Source organism: Anastrepha obliqua, chromosome 3, assembly GCF_027943255.1.
Source record: "Anastrepha obliqua isolate idAnaObli1 chromosome 3, idAnaObli1_1.0, whole genome shotgun sequence".
NCBI lineage: Eukaryota > Metazoa > Arthropoda > Insecta > Diptera > Tephritidae > Anastrepha > Anastrepha obliqua.
Genome location: NC_072894.1, coordinates 45,003,451 through 45,031,377, shown reverse-complemented (window position 1 = coordinate 45,031,377; position 27,927 = coordinate 45,003,451). Strand labels below are relative to the sequence as shown.

General features: G+C 37.4%; 1 protein-coding gene across 3 annotated transcripts in view; it reads left to right on the top strand.

Annotated features, from left to right (window-relative positions):
• The window catches only part of LOC129240858 (cadherin-23-like), a 50,386-nt gene extending 26,704 nt beyond the window's left edge, over positions 1 to 23,682 (top strand). For all 3 annotated transcript variants that reach the window (XM_054876889.1, XM_054876891.1, XM_054876890.1), the window contains exons 3-9: positions 15,233 to 15,597; positions 15,662 to 17,159; positions 17,239 to 17,500; positions 19,142 to 20,756; positions 21,632 to 21,934; positions 22,004 to 23,136; positions 23,201 to 23,682. In XM_054876889.1, the coding sequence (XP_054732864.1) occupies positions 15,233 to 15,597; positions 15,662 to 17,159; positions 17,239 to 17,500; positions 19,142 to 20,756; positions 21,632 to 21,934; positions 22,004 to 23,136; positions 23,201 to 23,321 (5,297 nt within the window). In that variant the 3' untranslated portion in view covers positions 23,322 to 23,682. The remainder of the gene's footprint in view (positions 1 to 15,232; positions 15,598 to 15,661; positions 17,160 to 17,238; positions 17,501 to 19,141; positions 20,757 to 21,631; positions 21,935 to 22,003; positions 23,137 to 23,200) is intronic.
• Positions 23,683 to 27,927: the final 4,245 nt, after the last annotated feature.

The window sequence follows — 27,927 nt, the reverse complement described above, 5'->3', positions numbered from 1 at the left end:
AACAAAATTATTATTTCTGCTGCAATTTTACGCACGAGTAGGAATGAACTTCAACTCGTACAAAAAATAAATATATATGCATGTTCCGCGCAGTATACAGATTAACTTTATGTAGGGTAGTTAGGTACTAGTCCATTATTTGTTGATACTTATGCATGATCAGTATTTTATAGTTACGTTCACAGTCCCGACATAGTTCTGCTTATCACATTTCACTAGGATTTATATACATATGTACAAATACATCAAAAATGTTGATACATCTTTTAAAACTACAAGAAAAAAAAAGACCTCATTAAACAATATTTAAATTTGGGTTTTGTATTTAATAGGCAAAAACAAATATTGGGACCATAGGGGATGCCTAAAATAAGAGCTAATAACTATTTTCTTCCACCTTATCATCTGGTTGAAGCCAATCACGGTCAGCATAGTAAGATAGGATGGTATACGAGTATTTGTGGAACTCTGGGAGTAACATATGCAGATGGTCTTTATTATACCGATATCACTTCCCTAACTTTCTAACAAGCTTATGATCTTAAGGAATGTAAAACTAGACCAAGTCATGGTTCTTGAAGAATAGCCAGAATGTAATCTCAGTTGCAAATGCGAACCCATTGATTATGGCTCGGAATTTTCATTCTAAGAAGTAAGTTAAGCTCTGAGCGATCTTAAGGCGGCCCTACATTTCGGTTTTTCGTACCAAATGCTGAATAATGCCAACATAATTCTTTAAAAGCTTGGATTTTAAATACAATTGGATTGGATAAAACTTTGAAAACTGCTCTCAAAAGGTTACAATAAATCCGTCTTTGAGAGCTTGCGCTGAGCTTATGCTGATTTAGGTTGAGGTCTAAAAAATATTTTGTTTACTCTAAAACATTTCGTTTGTTTTTACCAAACTTTTGATTTATTTTGCAGTACAAATATTCTTTCAGTGCAAATTACTATATATTTAACTGCTTAATGCATACTGATGTGTGTATATACACAGTCAATCATAGGCGTAAGTGCGCATTCATATGAGCAGTAACGAAATACGGGAAATCTGTAAACGGAGGTGGAAATTTAGTAAATTGTAAATTTGCTAATATGCTTCGCTAAGCGTGAAATCAAAATTCTTACCAACTTATTAGTTGTCAGCTACGCATGAAGAAAGCAGGTATGGCAAGCAGCAGTGTTAATGCAAATTCAAACATTAGTTCGTCAAGAGGCAGACTGAAAAGTTTCCGGCATAATCCACTAGTGGTCCCAGCTGGACTGATTTTGATGAAAAGTTTCTTCATTATTCTTGCATGTATACTTGAAATTACTTCTTGGATTCGATTTTTGGCGTGCTACTGATATAAAATGCAATCAAAGCTTTGTGATTTGGGGTCCAAAGTTTACGTTCGGATACATTTTAGCAAATAAATGAAATCTACTTGTTCTAAGAGGGCCATAGGAAGGGTACATTTCTATCAAAACTGGAAACCTATCATGTATTACATGGAACTATGCACCTGTTTCCATGAACATTGCGATTGCGAGATTTTAACATCTCTCTTAATTAAACGAATTACCGCAGACTTGAGCTTTTCGTACGCTCCCTTATCTAATCTGTCCTAAAAATATTGCTTATATTTTCAAGAAAAAAGGGTCATCAAAACCCCCATAGTTAATTGCTTAGAACTTTGACTGTTCATCGAGATGTTACAATTGTTTTTGTAAAACTATTTTTTCTTACTTAGCTAATGCTCGTCCATATTGCGGATAGGATTTATAATCGATTATCCCCGAATAATATTCATAATAATTTGCAATTCGTTCGTAATTATTGGGATTTAAAGGTTAACTCCATTTTATTCAAAGTTCTTTGTTTCTTAGAGCTAGGATTCATGTATAAGTATAGGTTTACGCCGTAGTCAAATGGGTTGGTGCGTGACTACCATTCGGAGTATGTAGGTTCGAATCATGGTGAAACACCAATACATAATAAATTTAAACAAAAACAAATTTATACGGTTGTATGGCCCCAAATTTCTCAAAATCATAAAGCGATTATTACCTTTGGAGTCCGATGCTCACCAAAATTTGTTTTTTAAATTTTAATAAAATAATGCAATCATATATTTTCCGACAAAAGTTCCTTTTGCCCTGCTTTCTGTTTTAATGAATAAATTCTGATGCTAGGCATTGAATTGCACCAAATTATCCTTTCTTAGAGTTTTAAGGTTGATTTTGTCTATTTTACGTGGATAAATGCTTTAATATGAGGAAGTCCATAAAAACATATGCAAATAAATTTGTAAAAGTTACGCCGTCTAGAGTATATTTAACCCGCACTAGTTTTTGATTTTTTACAGTTTTAAAAGTTTTACGAGTGGCATGAACGTCTCAGAAGAGATCGTGGGTCCATCGAGAATGGCGAACGTAGAGGCAGGCAATCGACATCGAAAATTGATAAAAACATCTATAAACATCTATAAAACTAATAAAAAAACTTTACGAATACGAAACCCAATATAGACATTCGACGAGTAAGTGGAGAGCTCCAAATGATCAAGAACAAAAAACCTACGGCGTTTTCAGTCGAAAAAGAAAGCGATCCTCGCGAGTTTTCGGTTTACAGTGATATTTTGCACAACGAATTTTTGCCAGAAGTCATAATGCCTATTATTTGGGCGTTTAGAAAGGTTTTTGGGGAAAATAACTCGTGCATTTCGGACCAGCATAACGTATCGTCGCCCAGTGCCATCACTATCTATGAGTTTTTGACCACATTTGATCGAGTCAAAAAACCACTGTGGCGAATGCGTTTTAACAACTGAAAGGAAGTAATGGAAAAATCGAATACGTCTTTGATTTCAATACCGAAAAGAGAGCTGGATCAGATTCTAGCATAAGTGCGTTGCAGTTGATGGCGCGTACTCGATAATATCAATTTCGAGGAATCAACTTTTGAATTTTCTGAAAATATTCCGGGAACTTTTTAATCAAGGTGGTATTTATTTTTTTATTTTACAAATTTATGATATTATTAATCATCACATTTGAATTAAAAATACTCTAATGCTCAGCAAAAGTTTATTAGTTGTAATTTGCAATATAATAAAATTATGAAAAAATCAGTAACTTTTTTAGACATTAGAAAAATTCTTGTGGTTTTTACAAAAGCAATCTTTTATCAAACAAAAAGTATTTTTCTCTCTATGCAAAATAAACCAAATTTTAACATTTAGAAGCCAGGCCCAAAAAAACGTGGCGTCCGGTGTATTCATTAAACAGTAAACGATTTTTATTTCAAATAAATATACATCAGGAAAACACGATTTAGTAAAAGCATAACTAATTTCACTTCGACTGAAATTGGGATCAATAAACAAACACACTCGCAAATATGCTTTAATTGAAGATTAACTTAATTGGCTATGAATTAAAGCATCATTATTTCTTAGAAGGAAGATGAGTGCGGAGTACTCGTACAAAAAATTAGAAAGTTGCTATTTTACGGCTTGGGCGCTGGCGCGGATGCCAATAGCAGTTGAATAGCTTTGCTTTAGAAAAACAAAGTTGGATAAACTTGTTCACACACATTGGCAAAATAATACATAAAAAAATTAGTAGGTACGTATCGAACCATAAGCGCCGAATTGGCTTTAGTGGCAAATAACAGATTTTACAGGAGGAGGCTTTTTTTATTATTTCTGCTATAAGCAACGAATTTGAATGAGTTTTTGTATGTAGCCTTGATTTTAGTTGAATGCATTATCCGATCAAGTTCAATAAGAAAATTGTCTGTTTGTCTTTTATCACTTACATCAATTTCTCTGTCACAGTTATGATACTTAGCTTTTCTTGCTGAAGCGCTTACAACTTACGTTAAAATATTCAGGCATTAATTTTTAATTTTTTTACTTTTATGTTATTGAAAATATTATTTATACATAACATCAAAAAGTACAATACTTTAATTTAATAAATAAACAAAGTTAATGATTTGCTATTTAAAACAAATATAATGCGTCCTTTCCCATAAGTTTTAATCGCTGATTCGTGTGTTTAAATAACCAATTCGTTAATGTATCTTTTTCACAAAGCGTTTTTAAATCCCTATATTAATTTAAAGAATTTTTTAAGGAACTATCAAATAAAATAAAGGAAATGCTCTATTTAGATCGCGGGATTGAACTCAGATTGTATTCCCTTAACTCTGAATTATCAAAGAATCCATTTTGCAAAGCAACAATTGGGTTATCTTCTTTAATTACTGCATAAATAGTTCAGGTAACATTTCATTGATCTGAATTCCAGGACATAGGAACATAGACGGAATGAAATTGCTGATGAGCTTGCCAGGAATGAGCCGACTGACTGATTGGGTCTCAGAGATCTCCTACCCAGTCATCGGCATCCACTTGACTGTTGTTAAAGCGGAATTGCAAAATTTGTTTGTCAAGAAAGCGCAGAAGAGATGAAACTCCTTTTCTTCGTGTGCTATTTCGAAAACCCTTTGGCCCCAGTGTAATAGAACTCCGAAAGTTCGAGGGACTCCACGCCATCTAATTTTCGCACTCGTAGCGGTCATTGAACGAATATTTTATTCCCATTGCAGAAGTTGTGGGGACCTGATGAGCACTTTCCCTGTAAATGTCCGGGTTTGGCATCTAAACAATTAAGATCACTGGATGATCTTTTCTTCGACAGCCTGGGGCAGTGCAACATCAACAGCTTTGGCTGGCTGTAGATATCTGCCTGTTGTCTCATAATGGTATCAAAACGGCGCTTTAGTAATACTTTAACAGTGCCAGACTGGTACTTCAACCATTTCACCTATATACCATCTTCCTACTGCAGAAATAATCGAATTAAATTGATACAGAAAGCTTAGCATTTGAAATCCAGATCTTCCAGTATTTGAAATCATAATATTTCATTACTTTGCATTCAAAACTTCTTTCATTCATTCTTGCACTGGGTATAATAAGACCATAAACCTCTCACTAGGAGTGCAACAATTTCTTTAACGAGCAAAATATTACACCCATGCTTCGCTGTACGGCCGCTCTTTATATAAAATTACGACACTTTTTCAATTTATGCCAAAAATGTTTCATAATATGGGCAATGAATGACTTAATGAGACGGTGAAACGGCTCCCCTCTTTCAAACGGTCAGCGCCCCGTTAGTAAATGAGCGATCACTTAATGAGGAGGCAGAGCCTTCTTTATCCAGGCAGCTAACAATAAAAACGTTAAGAAATGCACTTTCTTATTTCGAAAAGGGAATAAACATCGTTTTTCAAAATGGTCCCATTGAAGAACGAAGCAATATGATAGAAAGGAGAGCAAAAGAGAAAGGAGGGCAAAGCAGAGAAAGTTAGACGAATATTTTCTGTTCCATCAAAAGGAACAGAAATTCACGACGACAACATTTCATCTGAGTAAAACAGCTCCCACGCATTTTATAATTTCTGTAAGTTGTTTTTTTTTTTTTTTTGGAGGTGAGAAATAAGAAATGGGTTAAGTTTTGGGTTTACTTTTTATTTTTAATAAAATATTCTTATAAAAACTAAAAAAAAAGGCTTTACGGCAAATAAAATCTTTCCGGAACCTATCTAGGCCGTTAAACGGGGACATGCGCGAGCAACGGAGGGGAATACACAAACAAAACAAAATTACGTCTCAGAAACGATTATTTTACTACCCACACTCCAAAGGTATTCCTTATTCCACGACCAGCCTCACTGAATTTGTGAGATTATGAGTTTCCACACAGAATATGAGTTTAAACATGTGGCAGACGAATAGTCCTAGAGTACATATCAAGCTTTTAAGCACGCAGGAAAAAATAAATTTGCATTATAGTAATCAATTTATTACGTTACAACAACAAAATACTAAATTAAGCACTTTTTCGTACTCCTGTACTACCGCAATCATATTTCTATATCCAAGAAATGCTTAAATGGATCAGCTGCTCTGGCATCTCATCGTGACATTGGAAACACAGTAACCAAAGTCATTGATAAGTCATCAAAAACGCTAAGGCTCGGTTTCGAGCTTTAAATTATAGACGGAAATACAATTGCAAAAAACATCTACAAAATAATATTCTCATTATTGGCTACTTTTAAATTTTAAGTGTTCAATTATGACCAAATAATTTATCGGTCCCCGCCATGACCAAGAGCTATCTACGCCACTGCTTCTTGCTATTTTTGACCATCAATACCACAACCGGCGTGCACGAGATAAACACATTTGTAAAATAAATATTTGGCTGCAAACAGGAAAAGTCTCGAATAGAAAAATGTGTGAAACGCATTCCACTTATTTTTCATTTTTTTCATTTTGCACTACTTTGTACATTTTTTCTTGTCATTTTGTTGTTGCTTTTTATTATTTATTTGGTAATTTCTTTCAGCCGCAAAGGTAGAAGCATCTAAACTGGTCAATGCACCACTTTTTATGTGGATTTGGATGTGGATGTAATTGTGATTGTGACACCAAAGTTTGCCAACTATTCCGCCTCCGCACATGTATACATCATATGTATGTATGTATGTGTATTTGTTTTTCTCCTTTCTTCTTTCCAATGTTTTGTTTGTATTGAGCGCATGCGCACGACCTCCGTCTAACTTACCACAACAACAAACAGATACAACGGAAGGCAGCTCTATGCCACACTTCATTATGGTTAATGTGCCAGTACTCGCAAGCGGAAGGTTTTTTAAGGTTTGGTTCATGGTTTGACAGCTTCAACTAAAATTCAACTCTCATCTTGATTGCTGTACCAGTTTTTGCTGCGATTACTGAGTACAGTTGGTTTTGTTGCAACGACAAAAAATAATCACTAGTAAGGAAGTACTAAATTCAGTCCGCAGCAGGTTTATTTGGTTGGCTGTTTTTTTTTTTTTTTTTGGAATCAAACACACTCAGACGAATGGACGGATATTTAGTCTTGGGGCATAGTACTCAGTTCGTGTTTCACGTGAAACGACTGTCAAAACCCATACAAATTGCATTGAAATTTCGTATGTATTTCGCGCCCAGTTCACGCCCTGAAAATATAGCGTACATGCCAGCAACATTTTTTCACACCTAGTATGTAAAGCTCACACGTCATTTAAAATTGAGCGAAAACTTACAGTTCGCTTGCACGTGAAATGCCTGAGTTTGATTACTCTGAAGACATGGCATTTTAAAGCCAAACGTATTCGCAAAGATTGTGAGTGAATCTTTTTATATTTTTTTTTTTTTTTTGCGCCTAATGCTTCTGAGGCGATGCTCACAAATTTGACGTTTGTTTTCATTCGACAATCAATGTTACTAGCAACATTTCACAAGAAGCCAAATGCATGTTGCTGGCGAAATTCCACGGCCGTGAAGTAAGTATCTCTCTCCTTGTGGACAATTCCCTTGGAATCCTAAAAACAAATGAGCATCGACTTGCTTTTTGACTTCCCTAAACACGATTTTTGAATGGTGGCTCATCTGGGGTCTTCCATTCGGTTCTTTGACGCTTAGTTTCAGGTTCGTGTTGGATACACCACGTTTCACCACCAGTTACAATGTTGTAAAGGAAGTTCTCGTCTTTTCTCGCCTCTTTAATGGGGTCTTTCGAATGTTGATTTCAATGGAATTTCAATGGAGTTTGCGGAGATTTTTTCATAAATTCAAATGTTTCGGTAAGCGTTTTACCGATTTTAAATTAAATTCTGGTATTAGCTCATTTTTCGAAACTCGTTTTTGTACCGATGACACAAACCTACTGACACCTTAGATGGAATAACTTCCCTTCTACTGAACCGAATGTCACCAAGGTTTTACTAGAAGTCAGCTAGGGGTGCGACTTCTAACGCACTAACTTATTAAAAAGATGGCGCCATCAAGAACATTTTTATGACGGCAGTCTTGTTTATTTTGGACTTCACTTTGTACATATATACATATATATCTATGCCTGTATCTATTTCGATTATTTCTTGATGTTCTTTGCAACCATTATATGGACTAAATTATAATACCCTTTTGCATTTGTGCCCAAGGGTATAAAAAGTGTGTACTTACACCTTTCTATTAACACAAAATTCATAAATTGGTGGTGCATATAAATGGTGGGGGAAATACATACACTTGTTCATATACATACATATATATTCATATAAGCCCATCTTAACACGTTTTCAGTTTTGATCCTCTTTGCGTTATCTTCTACTTATATACTCGTACGTTATATTGCGTAGTATAAAAAGTTGGGCAGCAATATGCCTTATGCGGGTTACAGACGGAAAACAAATCGAAACAATACTTGAAATTTCAACAGATTGACACGTGTATGGCGCATTTGGCAAACCGATCCAAAATTGACAAAAAATTGTATCAACTTGCAATCGGTTGCGTGTGTGTAGCGAAGTTGACGATGTTTCTCATTTACTTCGAAATTTTGAAGTGTGCACACGAGCGGATCAATGTCGACTTTAAGCGAAAAGGTTATTGAGGCAGGCCGACAACCTTACCTGATAGTCCCTTTCGTAATGTGCTATAATATAATTTATTGAGGTTCATCTGAGGAAAGCGAATACAAGTAGTGATGCTTACTTATCCAACTTCCTAGTAATGAGAGAAAAGTACAAATTCAATGGTTGGCAACTGAAGTTCACCGATGTCTAAAAGGCATCTCAGACCACTTATGCCGTCTTAACAGAACAAGGAAACGTACTTTCCCAAGGACTTTTATATCCTGAATGCTTAATTTTCACTGCAGGAGCAACAGCAAAATTTAATGCTTCTCTCTACACTACGAAAACCAATGGTAAATTCGTAATCTGCTCCGATAGGATGTCCTGCATCACCGCGATAAAAGGAAGTTGTAAACCAAACTACATCATCGATAGCACCCGCGACATACTTATTTATTGTTTATTTTCTTTCATACTCTTATTGATTAGCAAAACTATTTTATAACTAAATTATTTTAAAATTTATTATGAAAAGTTAGAAAATTTTCTAAGAATATTTGGAAAGTAAAACTTTGCAATTATTTTAAATTTTATTACACATAATTAGAAAATTTGAGCTATTATCAATGCGTGAAAATTGGCAACGTTGCTTAGAAGAGCTATCAGTTACCGCGGTTTTACAGAAAGAGTCGATTTGCCGTTGGTTAATACCAATACGAGCTACGTTGGCATTGATACGTTTTCACTTACTTGGCTCTTTGGTAAGATGGGTGCATCAGCTAGCAAAAAAATTGACTAATTTACATAAACATAAAAGGTTCGATTAGTTTGAAATTTCAATTTTCAGTAAACTTTTAAAATATGCGCCTCATCTAATAATAGTAAGAGTACTATATAGCTATGTAAATATTATAAAGTATATAATAATAATGGTAATGATAATAATTGGCGCGTATACCCTTTTTGGGTGTTTGCCGAGCTCCTTCTCCTATTTGTGGTGCGTCTTGATGTTGTTCCACAGATGGAGGGACCTACAGTTTCAAGCCGACTCCGAACGGCAGATATTTTTTTGAGGAACTTTTTCATGGCAGAAATATACTCGAAGGTTTGCCATTGCCTGCCGAGGGACGACCCCTACTTACCTACTTTACAGTTTTTCATTGATAAAGGCGAAAATGCAAGCCTGGCCGCTGAAATTGTGAATGATGTGCCGATACTGTAATAGCTAATTACGTGCAATTTTGGTTTCGTCAATTCCGTTACGGCATTTTTGATGTTAAAGATGCACCTAGCACAGGCAAGCCCGAATCGGAAATGAAATCGAACATATTTCTTTAATGGATGGTGACCGGGGACGAAAAATGAGTCACATGCGACAATAACAGGCTAAAACGATCGTGGTCTAAGCGTGATGAAGCCGGGCTAACGGCTAGCAAGCCTTTATTGTGTATTTGGTGGAACTTGAAAGGAATAATAATAATCAGATCTTTACTGTATGGAGCTAGCGATTGACCAGGAACCCCAGAATTTGCCAACAGAAGAGGTGTTGTGTACCATCAGGACTACGTAAGGCCACACAGGTCTGTAGTGGCTCGCCAGAATCTCCAAAGGCAAGGCTTGGTAGTTTTAATGCATCCATCATATATTCCGGACCTGGAACCAAGCGATACCACCTTTTTCTCTCTTTCCACAACTTCCTGAGTGATAAGAAATTGGTGTCAAGAGAACATTGTGAAAATCGATTACTAGAGTTTTTCGCCAAAAAGGACCAAGACTTCTATGAGAGAAGCAATATGAAGATACTTTTAAAATTGCAACAAATTATATAAATAAATTTCTTTTATCCCAAATTAATAAAACCTGCAGTTGAAGGCTATCAATTTCTTGTGAAGGAATATGTCGAGGATTTGAAAGGAATTGAGGGAATTTTGAGGGGAGAGACGATGAACGTCATGGGCAGCAGAAGAAGTTTCAAGATAGCAAGAATAATTTGTTTCATTTACTCCGAAATTAATGAAATTAATATAAATCAGTGAAAAGTAAGGAAATTTCGTATACGTTGCCATGTACTTTCAAAGTTGTGTTTCGACTTGCAAAATACTGTTTATATGCACCGGATTTTGGCAGAAGATGAAAAGTGAATGCACACTCTAATCTCAGGAGAATAAAGTACTATGATAAAGATCATCGACGTTACCATCACTGATTACATACAGGGTTGCCAATATTCGACGGAGCCATCTGGAAACCCTGTATCTTTTGACAGAGACGTCAGATCGCTTAATGACATACCGCGTTGGAAGCGTCAGTCCAAGCAAATTTTTACCATGCGTATAAAAAATTAAATAATTTGAAAAGTGCGCCTTCTAAGAACACCATTAAACGTTTGTACGAAAGGTTTTCGACTGGTGATGCTCTTTCTAATCCAAAGAGGCCAAATCAAAAACGGCCAAGGCGTCGTCAAAGACATCCCAAAATCGCCGTTCTCAGCAGTTGGGCATTGCTCGGACCACTTTACAACGAAGTATCCGCATTGAGTCGCATTTATTCCCGTATAAGATTCAATTGACGTAAAGATTATTGCCTGCGGATAAGCCTCGTCGATTGGAATGGGCCGAAAGAGTCATCGAAATCCGTCGGGTCCGTCGAATATGGGCAACCCTGTATCATACATATCACCTTAAACATACATATATGAAGCATTTGTTATAATAAACAATAACACCAAAGTCTATATCAACGCCAGGTCTGAAAGATGTGCTTAGTTTTCGCGGGATTAAGGTGGTGCCATTTATTATAAGCTGCTGAAATCAATTATTTCACGAATATATTGCAAATACGCTCCAGTCGAGTGACTAAAAAATGGTAGCAAACCAACACGAAACATGGTCGAGCCATATTCCAGCAGCTCAGTGATCAGGCAAATGTTACAAATTGGAAGGTTCAACCAATCAGACGTTGTTCTTCAACTACATATTTATACCAAAAAACCAGGTCATTTTTCTTTTCGAGAAGAAATGTAAAAATTGCCTGAAAGATGATTTAAATAGTGATTAGGGATAGACCGTATTTTAAATATATCTTCATCTGCCTAACTTATTAGTACATAGTTTTAATATATTGAAAAATAGGAAAAGAATACGAACGATAACAATTCACGGGTCCACTTTATAACAAGTCGATTTCCTTACGGGGTAAGTAGGTGCATGCATACCATTCTCACGTACGAAGTAGTCACACTTTGACTGCCGTAATATTATAACACAATTTCCACGGTTGTTCCGCTAGCGTTGCCGAAGTGTGGAAATTCCGGCAAGACAAGCGTAAAGTCCAGAGAAGAACAAAAGCAAATCAAAATATAGAGCAACAAGTTTCTCGCAAGCAAAACTGTGAACAAGGTTGTGGGAAGTAATTAGCATTTTTCACACGATTAAGGCAATCACTATTGCCGCAAAGTAAATGACGGGAAGGTAGCTAACTCAACTAACTTCGTCAGTGCACATTAGCAGTGAACATTAGGGAGATGCCATTTTTATGCGCGGAAAATTAATACACGAAGAAAATTTCATAAGCGAAAAGTAATGCAGGTCATCAAAATGATATAAAATTTATATTTCCTATATAAAAAGTACCAAAACAATGGTGAAAAATTCGAAGTGAAAGAAAAAATTCGCACATCACAAATGTGATCACAACTTATTAATTTTATTATATTAATCAAACACACAACCATAAGTTACTTTAAAGTACGTTCACAAATGCATTAATTACTCATAAATTCACAAAATTAATCTACCCGTGCACACCTATCAAGGACCGATGACAATGCAATAATTTGATAAAAGTTTTCCATTATCCTTATTAGGATTGCCAGGATTAATATTTTCTTTTTTTAGATCTTCTGTAGAAGGGTAAGAAAGACAGAGCTAACGCGCGGTCTGCGCATGCCTGCACTCTCCGAGTTACTCTTACTGATTTCGGGAGTCTACGGCTTACTTTTTCGAATTCGAACTTGCTCGGGCACGCGGCACTGCAGTACGAATAGAAGACTAAAACGTTTTCAGGGTAGTTGCATTCTCACTTTGCATAGTCTTTACACATGCGTAGATACTATTATACAAGTCTCATACATATAAGATGAAGTAATTTTCATATAAGATGTGATTTTGTTAATTACAATAAAATAATCAAAACATAAATTTTGAAATTATTTTACGGAACAAAATTTTGGCAAGTAAAGAAGGAATTTATCATGACCATAATTTCATTTATAAAATTTTATCGATTAAAGTACCATTCACAACAAAAATGAACTAAAAAAACCAAACTGGAACTTTACATCTCGTTTTGAATGTGCCAATATAATCCACGGTCTCCTTTTTCTGTGCTAAGAGTATCTATTCTGTGTCAAGGCCAATGCTGGCCTTTCTTTGGACATATAGTCGGTAAAGAAGAAATTAAATATAACACAATTAAATCGGACTATAAATCACTGACTTCATTCAGAAAAACAAGGCTCGACCTTCAATCAATGATCTATATGGGAAAAAGTATGTAACATAATGATTATGTCAGTATATTTTGTTGTTACCTCTCCGTTTCAGGAGTGGGGTAGCCGTTTCTCAGGCTCCCTCCACGAAATAAGTTCTTCATCCCGATTACTTCTTTATCACGGCCGATAACTGCATAGCTTTAGACTCACTGTCGATAAGAAAAGAATTAAATACAACACGAATATATCGAATTCTTAATTCACTGACTGCAATGATAACAATAATTTTCATTCATAATAAAAAATAGTTAAAAAAAAACTAAAAAACACGCTTTTATTGCTAATCGAACTAAAAAGTATTTCTTAACTATTTATTTGTCGTGCTATATGCCGCCAATTAAGAACTCCAAATGCAGGCAAATATTTCATCATTTAGTTTTTCCATCGTTTTAGAGGCCTTCCACCATCTGCAGGTACCGCATCGAATATTTTCATATAATTTTATTTACATTGTTAGTGGAACGGATTAATCTTGATCCACTATTTCAAGCTTATGTCACTTTAATGTGTATCAATCGTCTGTGATGTTCGTCGTCGCCAAAGCGTAATAGTCCGTAAGCCTTCAACAGACCTATCAACCTAATGTTATCAAGGGACCTCTTGATCGGATGCTTGCGTTGCCCGTGGTTACTTGCCACACAAGAGGATGAGTGGATTTTCTTTGAATTTTTGGATCCAAGTAAATAAAATACGTACTTAAAAGATTTTAACTGCCCACAGTGGCATTGGTGTCAAGGTGCGCCAGCGCTGAGTGTTTATTTGACGACATAAGATACATCTATCCGTATCTATTGTAACTTATAGTATAAATGATAGAACTAACAGTGCCTAGTTCTGTAGCTTCCAACATTAGATTAAAGTATTCATTCATTAGGGAATCATCCTGTTTAAAAAGACAAATGGCTCGGGGAAGCACTTCTCAATTCGGACGGTGCTTAAAAAATTTCATGAGCAGAAATTCCATTTGCTAAAGGTTGCTTCTCAAACTATATAAAATCCATGTTTGACGCCGAGGAACCTATGGCAATATATTTGGTATTAGAATGAAAAAATTTGAAGCTTGGACGATGAAGATGGACGTTCCTTGAGAGAAAAATACTCCTGCGGAAGATTCTTGGACCTTACACGTTGGTAGCAGCGAATATCGCAGGCGGTGGAACAATGAGCTCTATGAACTTTACGACGACGTAGCCATAGCGCAGCGAAAAAAGAACCTGTGGCTTTGCTGGCTGAGGCATGTCGTCCAAATGAATACAAACGCTCCGGCTCTGAAAGTATTCGATGCGGTACCAACTGGTCGTAGCAGAGAAAGAGGACGGCCTCCTCTACATTGGAAAGATCAGTTGGAGAAGGACTTGGCTACACTTGATGTATCTAACTGGCGCCGGTTAGCACGAAACGGCTGGCGCGCTTTGTTAAACTCCGCCAAAATAAGTGGTTTTCGCACCAATCAAGAATCAAGAAGAAGGAGAAGAATGATAAAATATGAGCTGTTACCATCTGGTAAACTGATTGATTTCCAACTCTGCTAACAGTTATAGATACTAAAGTATATAATACAAATTGCAGCCAGAAAATGTGTACGACTCTGTTGATCCCATAGAAATTGAGAGAATTTGGCTAGGAAGTTTTGATCCATCGACTTATGACCCAACTTTGCACACTCAGATTTCTATTTCTTTCGGTATCCGTAGAACTCCATAATAGGGGAAAGTTTAATACACTAGAGAACTGCAAAATTAACCTTTCCACGAATGACTCTAGCCGAGGAATGATAAAATACTTCTACTTTGTCGAAATTTGTTATCGATTTTTTAGACAAGTACACATATGTGTCTACAGTAGCAAATTTTTTTTCATTTGACAAAAATTTATAAAAAGCATAAAATTCTGTCTCATCCAGATTATACAAATTTTTATTCCCATATATGTACATATGTAATTTGTCTCGCCTTAATACATTTGTGTGCTTCTTCCAAATGGCTATAACTTTTGCTACCTCTATAGCAACTGTCTGCCATAGAAACATCTCAGAGTATGAAAATGTTAATGCTGCAAAATAATGCATTTCAGCACTAGTAGAATGGAATTGCTACCCGGCGTGGTTTTAACGCGCACTTCCCATCACTGAATTTATACGCGAATCACAACTTTATCGGAACACCAAATCTGCGCATGCTGCCCTAATTCACATGTTCGTTACTCATTATTTTTCTTTCTTCCCTTTGTTTCAGGTATCGACCCAGAGGGCAGCCGCTTAAAGTACAGCATATCTGGGCCAGTGTTCTCAGTTGACCGTGAAACAGGTGTTGTGCGCCTGCGACAAGAACTTGATCGCGAAACGCAAGACACCATTGAAGTGATCATTAGCATTACAGATGAGGGCATCTATGGCACTGAACCGAATACGGTCTCGCTGCGACGAGAAATTCCAGTGCGCGATTACAATGACAATCATCCGACCTTCATTGGGCGTCCCTATTCGTCAAGTGTTAGCGAATCGCTGGAGGTGGGTGGTGAATTGGGAATCAAGCCACGTATTATTGCGATCGATCGTGATGAGGGTATCAATGCAGTTTTGACAATCAAATGTGTGCAGGTTAGTTAAAATGAAGTAATTTCAAAAATAAAACTTTTTTACGCACTCGTTTCACTTCCCGTAGGAAAACGATATCTGTGATACCTTCGATGTGCGCGCGGAACGCATTGCCGATGGAAATTACACTGCGCGCGTTACGCTAAAGAAGCCATTAGATTACGAGAGCCGCCCGTCATACATAATGACTGTGGCCGCTTCTGACGGCGCTTTGGACAATCGATTAACCTCTTTCGCCAGCGTTTCGATCACCGTAATCGATGTACAAGATCAACCGCCGATCTTCACGAATGCTCCATACTCTGCTACGGTTGCGGAGAATACAGCAGCTGATGTTAACGTTTTAACCATTAAGGCGATTGACGGTGATATTGGCATACCACGTGATATCACGCTTTCGCTTGACGATGAGATATTCGGACATTTCAAATTGGAGCCATTCGGCGACCCAAAGGAGGGCACAGCTGTATTGAAAACCACAAATGTACCTTTGGATCGTGAGAAACCAGAGATATTACAAAACGGTGGCGTTTATGTGTTTACCGTACGCGCCACTGAACTAGTCGATGGCCAGCCACAAGCAGACTACTCTACTACTCGTGTTACGATCGTTGTCACCGATGTAGATGATCACATACCAGAGTTCAATGAGAACTTCTTCAACATTTCCATACCAGAAAATTTGGAAAAAGGTATGGCATTGCCAGGTTTATCGGTATTTGTGGACGATCGTGATATGGCTGAGAATAGCCGTTACGAATTGACGTTGCGTAATGTCAAAAATTCGAAAGGAATTTTCGCAGTTAGTCCTCGGGAAGCGCAAGGGCGCACACCTGTGGTCGTACGTATATTAAATTCCACGAAACTCGATTATGATGTTGAGGATCCGGAACTGCGACAGTTTGACTTTGAGTTGGTAGCTTCAGTGAATGGCGAGGAAAAATCTAAAGCGAGGGTGCAAGTCAACCTGCAAGACATCAATGATAATTCTCCCATCTTCGAACAAAATACTTATCGTTTCGTTGTACCGGAAAACGCTACAATCAATGAAGAGTTCGGTGTATTCAAGGCTACCGATAAAGACTCAAATGAGTTTGGTAAAATATTTTATTTGTTGAAAGGCTTTGGTTCGGACAACTTTTACGTGCATCCCGAAACGGGTGGCTTCCATGTGCTGAAATCATTGGATTACGAGAAGCAAAGCAGTTACAGTTTGACTGTAGTAGCTATGGATGGTGGTGGCCGCGAGTCGAATGCAATCCTCTACGTAGATGTGTTGGATGTCAATGACAACTATCCGATATTCGAAAGTGATGAATATACGCGCATTATACGCGAGGGTACTGCAACTTTCGAGCCACAGTTCTTCATACGCGCACATGATTACGATGGGCCCACGCAGGGTGGTGGACGCGTTAAGTATGCGATTGTCTCTGAGAACAGTATTTCCGGAAATGTCTTTCAGATAGATGAAGACACGGGCGAGATAACGTTGCATAAAGTTGCAAAATCTATGGACACGGAACGTGGCGAATACGAGTTGGTTATCTCGGCTACCGATTTTGGTAAGTTTTAAAAAATGTTAGGTAGGTTTTAAAAATGTTAGCAAATCTAATTTACGGTCTTCTCATATTATATTTACAGGCGTTCCTCCATTAATCAATACAACACGCGTCTTAATACGCGTTGGCATTAGCGGTAATCAACGCCCCATATTCAAGGGGCATTTCCAAAACATCGAAAACGTGCCTGTACTTGGTCCACCGAGTTACCGCGTTTCAATACCGGAAAATGCTCCTGCTGGCTATAATGTTACCACAGTTTCCGCACATGATCCGGATGGACTCGATGAACTGCTGAGATATCGTATTGTGGGAGCAAACGATAATTTCGAAATTGATGAAGTGTAAGAAGAGTTTATTACTAAAGTTGCATTCTAGGGAACTGCAAGATCGTTTGGAAAACCAAAAAGTTAGAGAAGAATCCTTAGTCCGAATTTGTCGAGGTAGTTTCATTACGGCTTTAATGCTCAGAATACTTGATCGGATATATATACTTGGCCGAGGAATGGCAATTCCACTAGTGTAAAAAAGAGAAAACGGAGAAGGATAAAATGTGGATTGTCTATACGAGATTAAAAGTCGAGTACGGAAAGTTTTAGTTGTAGAGTTTACACTTTGCTACTTGGAATACTTTCTATACTGCACGTCTTAGAATTTAGGTCCATATATGCATCGAGATGTTAATGACTTACTGATTAAGAGTGATACTTTGGAGGAGCAACACGGACAGCAAAAATTTTGTATGGTATTGCCCAATGCAACTAGCGCCAAATTCAACAATATTTCTCCTTTATAAGACTTGGCATACAGTAAAGCGCAGTTTTCAACCAGCCAGAAAGTGTTTTAGGTTAGGTTAGGTTTTAGTGGCAGTCGATGTAGAATAGCCAACTCACTTAGTCCATGTAGATCCGTTGTGTACCACTGAGTAACACAGGAACCTCAGTTTTTATTCATCACTGAACCATTTAGAATCTCTTATGAAGCGTAGGATAGGTCTTATCCCAGCACCAGATAGTTCCATAAGAAAGCCAAAAGATAGTTTTTCTAACAACCTTGATCTACTCCTAGCTGGAAAATTACAGAGGAGGTGTTCTACTGTTTCTTCCTCTTTTACGTCTCTATTCATGAGAAAATATTCCTAGCTAGAAGAGTGCCTACCTACAAGCCAATGACCGGTGACACAAGCCACGGTCTTCGAGATATTCTCTCTTGAGAGGTTAAGCAACTCTCCTGATCTTCTTTACGTATTTGCGGCCAAATTACAGTGGTTGTAACACACGTATTTTCTCCTATCCATGACCTATTGGTATTCTGGGGAATAATATTTTTTATCCTTAATTTGCAAGTTGCTATAGGAATTTCAGTATTGCCTCTCTTTTCAAGCAGCCCTGCAATTTCCTTAAGTACCTCTGTGTCCCGGAACCCATATATGACTGACCTTGAAGACAGTGCTAATATTATCTAGAGCTGCCATGCATTACTGAGCAACCTTTGATCTTATAACTGCCTCCTTTGTTGTGATGACCGCTTGACAGTCCGGGAATATATTTATTGAAGTTTTTGTTACGACGTGTGTATAGGAGTACACAGTTATCTCCTTTATGGCTGAGACTTTTCAAAAAACTGCATAGCCTACTTTATTTGCTAGCTGGATCCATCCGTGTGAAAATTTATTTCACCTCTTTTCCATGGTCTTTGAGTGTGCCACTCTCTTCTTGACGGGATATTAGTCTTGAAGAGCCTGTCGAAGGCGGGTGAAGGGGAAAGAGTAGTCGATTTCTTGATTATAACTACATACACTATATAAGTAGTACGGCGGATCTGCCGGGTCTTCCATAGCGCCATATTATTAAGTCTAAGTGCTGAAGCGACGGCCACGTGCTTCACTACCAGATTTAGAGCAGGATAGAAAGTGTTTTGCAGCAAATGAATTATTGCTAAGCTAAACTCAAATAACAGTTATTTTTCATTACTACTTTTTCCAGCACCGGTCTTATTACAGTTTCTTTGCATGCACACATCGATCGCGATGCCAACATGGATAGTTTTGAAATAACTGTAAACGCCGTAGATGCTGGCATGCCCATTCCTGAAACCGCCACCACAACAGTCTATGTAAATATTAAAGATATAAATGACGAAAAGCCAAAGTTCGAACACGCCAGCTATGCGGGTTACGTCTCTGAACGCACCGCAGTGGGTGAGAGTATACTCAAAGTACGCGCAATCGATAAGGATCTCTATTCTAAGCTGGAATATAGCATAACCGGTGTCGTGAGAGCTACCACCAAAGCCGGTGTCAGTATAGCGAATCGCAGCAGTTACAAGTCGGAGGAAGCTTTCCGCATCGATAGTGTGACTGGTGAAATATTTGTGAATAGTACGTTGCGTCATGATGTTGCCGCTGTGGTCACATTCACCGTGCAAGTTCGTGACCTCAATGCAGAAGTGGATCCAGAGGGACAGATCGATACAACTGAAATAACAATTTATGTGCAATCCTTCAAAGACACAAATCCAGTATTTAAAAACAAAGGCTGGAGTAGTTCGAAACCAGTGATACATATAATCGTGAAGGAGGAAATGCCCATCGATAGTGCGCTTTTCATACTTCAAGCCGATGACCCTGTCACACATACGGCGATTACAAGTTTCCAGCTGGTTGAACCCACCGAACTCGAATACTTCCAAATTAATGAGCGCAGTGGGGAAATCATACTCAAGAAGCGTTTGGATTATGAAGGGCTCGAAGTTGGTGAAACGGAATTCGATTTTCAGGTGAAAGCCACTTCAGCCGATGGACAACGTATAACTATTAGCAGAGTTAATATAACAGTAGAAAACGTTAACGACAATAGTCCCACATTCGAGGCGCCAGCATACAAAGCCGCAATCATAGAAAATAAAATGCATCCTGAAAAAGTAGTGCACGTCAAGGCCTACGATAAAGATGCAGCGTTAAATGAGCGCGATGCACGACTCGGCTATCACAAGATCATCTATTCATTGCAGGGCGAATATGCTGAACTCTTTCAGATAAACAGCACTACTGGTGAAATCGTGGTAGCCGCAAATCAAACGATTGATCGCGAGCGCACACCACACATACACCTACAAGTGAAGGCAGAAGACTCACCCGGTGCGCCGACCGATGCCAAACAAAGTACCGTCGAGCTAAAAATAGATGTGTTGGATGTCAACGACAATTCGCCAGAATTCAGCCAGCGCAACTATACAGGGGTAATACCGGAAAATGCGCCTATAGATGCATTCGTGCTGAAAGTATACGCTAACGATCCGGACGATGGACCAGGCGGTGAAGTGCGCTATGAGTTGCTGGATGAGGGTGATGCAAACGATTTGTTTAAGATAAATTCGGAAAATGGGGAACTGAAGACAAAACGTGAGCTGACTGGTAAGGGTCGTTCACAACCTTATGAGTTGGTAGTACGGGCCCAAGATAATGGCAATCAGGTGCCGAAGCAGGAGTCGCTGTCCAATGATGTGTCAGTCATTGTCTATATAGGTGATGTGAGTGCAAATGATGGCATACCATACATTGTAGCACCCAAAGTGGGACAAATGGCGAATGTAACAGAGGTAAGAACGACAACGAGGTGTGGGTATTATATAAAAAGACTTAGACTGTAAAATATTTCATTTTAATACCATACAAATTTATTTTTTATCATCTTCAATATACGAGCGTCCTCTATTTCTACCATGCGAATCTCAAGAGGTTCGAAACCGTCTTGCGTTTAAATACACTACCAGCTTCATCAAGCTGCATACCGCGTTATCTTTGACAACTTCAACTGACTCAATACTTCTTCCTTTCAATCAATATAATTTTTACCTTGAGAATCAGTTCGAAACCGCAGAGTGCAATCTCTACCTAATAAGGTATGTGGACCAATACTTTGATGCTGGCTATGCAGTATATCCCGCGCATCTTCTTAATAGAAACTCCATAAGTTGTCAATGAATAATATGGATTGTGTTTTCCCTATTATTCCATGATACTCAGCAAAAATGTGGATGTAATAATTTTGACTTATAGTTTGGCCTTCCTGAATCCAGGTTACCAATTTTATTGATATTGTTAACCGTTTTTTGACATGCAAGACCTCTTCGGCTATTCTGGAAAGAATCAGAACATTTAATAAACTAAAAATTTTATTAACGGGCTTTCCAAGTTTAATGCGAAATTTCACGATAATGTTCTGCTCAAATCAAAAAGCAGCTCTAATACGCACAAAGACTATGGTTCTGCTAATCTGTTTAAAGATGCGAGTGGTACTTCATTCAAGAGAGAAGGCTTCAGCAGCTGACAATCGCCAGCGTTTGGCGCATATTTGTGTACTTCCTCTATAGCAGTGTCAGTCTCATTATGTATTAGTCATACCTCGTATAATTTTAGTGAAATTCGAGAATGCAGGTTTTATTTTCTTTTTTATTTTTTTTCTCCACTTTAGAACTCACCAATCGGTGCGCCGGTATTTCAAGTTGTAGCTAGTGATCCCGACAATCCAAACACGCCTTCGGGCATGCTGTCCTATACAATTTTGCAGGATACACCAGACGCTGAAGCGTTTGCAATTGACGAAAAAACCGGGCTTATAACGACTCGACAGATTTTGGATCGCGAAGAAAAAGATTTATACAATATAATATTGGAAGTTTCGGATGATGGTCTGCCACGACAGTCGGTAACACGCATACTACAGGTTATGGTGTTGGATGTAGACGATCACGAACCACATTTTGTACGAGAAATTGTAAGACTTTTATCTTCACAAGTATATCTACACTTCACCAATATGAAAATTTCACTTATTTACTTACAGGATGCAGTGCCTGTGCTCTTCAGCATTCTTGAAGAGGAGCCTGAAGGCACTACTGTTGGCAATGTAAGCGCTATCGACGAGGATGTGGGTGATAATGCACTCATCGATTATGCAATAATCGAAGGCAATAACGAAGATGTGTTCACCATCGAACGTACCAAGGAAAATGTGGCTGTTATTAAGACCACAAAACCGATTGACAGAGAATCAGTGGACGCGTATACGTTAACGGTTAAGTGTTTAAAATATGGTGCACCTAACTACCAATTCATTGGGGACGAATATGAGCGTAATGATCTCTCACTCATTCAAGTCACTATCAAAGTGATCGACATAGATGACAATTTGCTGCAATTCGCTCATAAGGACGCATCCATTGGCATACGTATAAATGTGCCCGTCGATACCGTTATCACAACGGTGCAAGCAAGCGATCGCGATGCTGAAGCGCAACCGGTGGTCTACTCCATCGACAATGTCACCTTCGTGCCACAATTTTATAAGCGCACGCGCAAAATCGACTCCAGACCACTGAAGAACCTCTTCACACTCAACAATCAAACGGGCGAGCTGCGTACGGGTGGCTCATTCGCCGACTACGTAGATGGGTATTTCCACATGAAGATACGAGCCAATAATTCGGAGCGTACAAAACGGCATACTTTCAACAACTTGAAGATTTTCGTTATACGTGACAAATCATTACTAAAATTTGTTTTTGCGCGCCCGCCAGCCGAGATACAAAGCATTATACGGCCATTCCAGGAGAAGCTGCAACAGAAATTGAAACCGCTCAACTTAGAATTGCACATACTTGATACGCAGGTGCTGACGCGCGCCGATTACACACTGGACTTTACAGCAACAAGCTCCTGCTTCCAAGTATTCAAAAATGGCGCGGCAATCTCGTTGCAGGAGATGCACAAACTAATGCATTCCGAACAGATGAAACAAGAATTGTTCGATGTGTATGTGGAGTATGGCGTGAGTGAGGTGGAATTGTGTTCGGTGCGAAAGTTTCCAGTGGCGGCGAATTTGATGACCTCGGCGGGCACGTGGCTAGTCATACTTGCGGCCTTTATTGGGCTTGCAGCCATTGTGGCGGCGTGTACGGCGTGTTGTCTGAAGAAGAAGTATTATGTGGTTTTGTATATGAAAGCCAATCATATTCACTTTCCTTTTTTTTTATCATTGCAGATATAAAAAACACTCAAAACGTAGCTTGCAAGCGTCACGCGCACCCACCGAACCATACACGGTGGGTATGGGTGTGCCCACGCTCTACTACTCGGAGCCCATCTACGGCCAATTGTCATAGCAGCCAATCATTTGGAATATTAATTAGATTAGCGCTTAGAGACAGATATGAGATTAGTTTTAAGCGTACATTTTTTAATGTATTTTAGTTGTAATGCATCTAAGTCTTTTAAGTCTCTATTCATACGGTTAGTGACCAAGACTGCGCATATTATTTATTTAATGAACTAAGTCGAGTTGTAAAAATTAATAATATGCCTGTGATTTAATGTTTATATACGAGCACATAAATAATGTGTTATCGTCAAGATTTTTCTACTATGCAATTCACGCAAAAGAAGCTGAAAAATCTTCAAAGTGTAAATAAGTCCGCTGAGTTAATTAAGGAAAGAAATAAAAAATTTAGATTTGTACAAAAATAACCTTCTTTTTGATAACTCGTCTTCTTTATTGTTAGTCAGGCTGCACAGTGGTCATCAACGGCCAACAAGTTTTGCAAAAATGTCCAAGAAAAACGTTTACCTTTGTTTTTGAAAATCTCGCATTCTCCAAATAATCAAAAAATAGTTTTTAGCCTTAGCCATTCAAGCAATACTTGGGTGTAAAACGTAAATAGAAAAATCGGTTTTACATGTGGTGCGAATTTTTAATGATAATTTTTTTCAGTTTTTATACTCTGATATTTGGTACTACCCAGAGCTAACGTCGTCCATGTTATTTTTTTATACTTTTTTATTTTTTATAATTATAATTTCTAATTTTTAAGCATATGATACTTATAAATTAGTGAAACTCATCAAAACCTTAAATCAAAGGTATCAGAGCTAAATGCAACGACGGTTTTTGGCAATATGTCTGCATATGAAGGATCTTAAATCGAGTTTATTTTGTTGTGGTTCGACTTGTTTAAAAGTTCTAGATGAATTCATACTCCTACTTTTTAAGACAAGTCCAATATTACTTATGCAATTTAGGTAGGCAACCGAACATCGATTTTTAAGGCCGAACCGAACTGCATCCAATTTCAGGCGGAACCGAAGCGAACATTTTAAAGGGTCTAAGTAATAAGCAAGTAATGCTTTTTTAAAACTCCAATATTTTTATTAGTACATAAAGCATAAGCAAAAGTTTCAGTCTCATTAGTTTTAGCTCAAAAATAAACTCAGGCACAATAAAATAGGTGTGCAACATTTTTGGCTATATTACTTTTGTTTGTGTAGTGTCGATTAATTTTTATAAAATTTTAACTCATGCAACAAAACAATACCTATCGTTTTTTTTTCAAACTTTGTGCAAAACTTATGAAAAGTCTGAAAGTTTTCACCGAATTGTATTATATATAGAGTATATATAAGGTGGAGCAAAATCAATCACACCATCGGAAGATTTATAATTTTTATAAATAGAGTCGCACATCAATCATATTTGACATTGGTGTACTAAAGAGCTGCATTTGCAAACAAACAAACAATGAGGCACGTAAAGGTCAAAATAAAGATTTCAGTCACTCAAAATATTTTTTTTTTATTTAGTAAAAAAGTTATTCAAAAACTGCTCAAAAACTGGTTTTTATTCGTGGGTATCTATAGGGTGGGCCAGGTAAAATTTGCTTTTTGAATCGGCAATAAAAAAAACAACCAATCAATATTTTTTCAAACTTTTTTTTTATTTTGAAGATTGAACATTGTCATTTATGAATGAAAAATAATATCGTTCAAATAACTGCCACGACTGGCTTTACAGTAGGCCATTCGATCAACCCAATTTTTAAGCACATTTTCGATTGTTTGGGCTCCAATTTCATGAATGGCAACTTCGATTTCGTGTTCTAAAGCATCAATCGTCTCTGGATGATTCGCATAGCATTTGTCCTTAACGGCTCCCCACAAAAAATAGTACAACGGGCTTAAATCACAGCTCCGAGGCGGCCAATTGATATCGGGATTTCGGCTGATTATTCGATTTTCAAAAATGGTAGCCAAAAGTTCGAGTGTAACTTTGGCAGTGTGACAAGTTGCACCGTCCTGTTGAAACCAAATGTCGTCCATGTCATCCTCTTCAATTTTTGGAAACAAAAACTCGTTGAGCATGTCACGGTAACGCTCCTTTAAGTAAATTATGAACACATTTGACATGTCATTTGTGTTACCATTCTCAAAAAATAGGTAGTTCAAAAAGCAAACGCTATATGGCCCATCCTGTACTAATTATTCAGTACTCAAAGTGGCAATGAAGAATTAATTACTCACAAGCCAAATTTGATGGTGAGGCAGGTAAATATTTTTTCAAGCAATTAAAGAAAAAATTAGGGCTTTAATACCAGTAATCACACAACGATACGAAAACTAATGTTGTGCACAATTTTTCAAGAAAAACACTTAAGTACATGTTCAAAGGTGAAAAAATTCATAAGACGTGGCTAATAGCAGACCGTTAACCGGCTTTCAGCGAATTTAAAAGAATCAGCTCTTCGGCCAACGTAATCGGGGATAACCCCAACCAACGGGTTGTTTACGAAAAAACTGAGATTGTGTTGGTGATATACTATACGAAAAAAATCAGCACATTCACTGCTCATGTTGCTTCGATGGCGTCTGAACAACGACTGATTGGACGATGGTGTGCATGCTGAAAAGATTTTTAGAGGTGTGCTCTTTAGCAGACCGTTATTCGGCTCTGTGCGAATTTGACAAAGTCAGCTGATAGATTGACGTAACATGGGAGATTGTGTTGGTGATTTATGAAAAAAATTAACCAATGACATTTCAGTGCCGCCTGAACAACGACTGATTGATCGAGTGTGTGAATATGTGTGAAATGATTGTGAAATTTTGGCTAGCTATAAAAAAATCCACGCAGTCTTCGCTTAAGACGAATTAAATACTGAAGGTGGCGTCTTCTTAAAACAAGTACTTTATTTCACGGGATTTTGAAAGGTGTGACATCAGTCTCTTTTCCAACACAAAACAAAAAATAGGTAGAGAAATTACATGTTTGTGAAAATTTGGTGACTGGCTTGGAATATTGTCATCTGTGAGATTTAAAGTAAGCAACCTAATGAAAACGAAGTGCCGTGTATTGAATTATGGAAGCACAAATTAATATAAAGCCTCCAAATGCCGTTTGCTCGCGTTTTTATGCCGATGACCCCGTGGAAAGAAAGTGTGTGTGTGTGTATGTAATTCATTGAGTTTGGTAGTTTCCATTGCTTTTTAACGCGTTTTTCTATCGTTTAAAATTGTACATTTGTCTACTTGACAAATTTTAAAGATGACACAAGTGTGTAGAAATTATTCACTACTGACATTTGGAGGTCACTTTTGAAAGTCCGTTTAGTTGTCTTATTTTATTGAGTTTTATTTCGTCCTCTGGTGAAATATGCCTATCCGCTTATGTATCAGTGCTGGGCACGATGCCAGCTCATGTTTGGCGGTTTCATTTTCCTCCCTATAGAACCTGCAAAATTCATTGGGGTATATTCCCAGTTTGATAAGATGATAATTCAATCTACCATTCCAAGATATTAAGCTTATCAAAACATTCCAGCACCAGTTGAGTTGAAAGCCATGATTGCAGTCTGTATATCAGTAAGGACAGCGATGCTTCTATTGTTATAGTTGCGTTCAAATTTCACACATGGCCCTGCACCGTCCTTGGTGAGAGTTTCGCCCGTTTACCATATTATGGTTCTTATGTTCTGGTTTTTTGTTTTTGTTTTAGATAACCTTTCTCAAGCCTTTTTATTGCTCAGTTCAAGCTTGAAGCGTTTGCCAAAACTGAACATCGCTGGCATGATGTCACGTGATACTGAAATATCAGGTGTTAGTTATGCAAGAATATCAAACTTCATGTGATTTTGATCGCCAGGAAATATTTCAGATACTCGATTAAATATTGGAATCTATAATGACCATACATACACATATTATTTAACCTAAAAACTTAAGCACTAAAAATGTACAATAACAAAATTAATTTCCGGAAAAAAGTTGGGTTAGTTTATTTTATTATATTATATTATCATATATTTATTTATTTTATTTTGTTCTATTTAATTCTATTTTATTTGTTTTTATTTTATTTTATTTTATTTTATTTGTTTTTTTTGATTATTTTGTACTCAAATGCCATTTCTTCACTTATTCTGATATTTCTATTAGGTTTTTTTTTTTCATTTTTCCTCGCATATTTTGCCCTCGACACGTTCGAATTCGCACCGAAATAGCTGGTATGTAGTTACATATGTATGTATTTGTATGTAGATATCTTATCTGACATTTGCTTAATTTATGCATAACAAGTGCACTATAAATAACGTAAAATATTTGCTCTAACCACAAACAATTTTCCAAATATTTGTGACAGAATATGAAATACTTATGAGTATCCATCCCCACAACCTTTTTACTCGGCTTCTGTAGAGTAGAAATCAAATAAAATTTTGCGTGTTTAATTGAAATTAACACATGTCAAATGAGCATTTACATATGTTTCACTTGAATATTTGGAGCATATGTACAAATATGCGTAAACAACAAAACTAGAATTAAAAAAATACGACTTACCGCATACAATATTTATCACAACTTGACGGATTTGTCTGAACGGAAATGTTGAATTTGAAAATGGTTAGAGCTTTGGGGGAACATTGTTAAGTTGAGTAATTA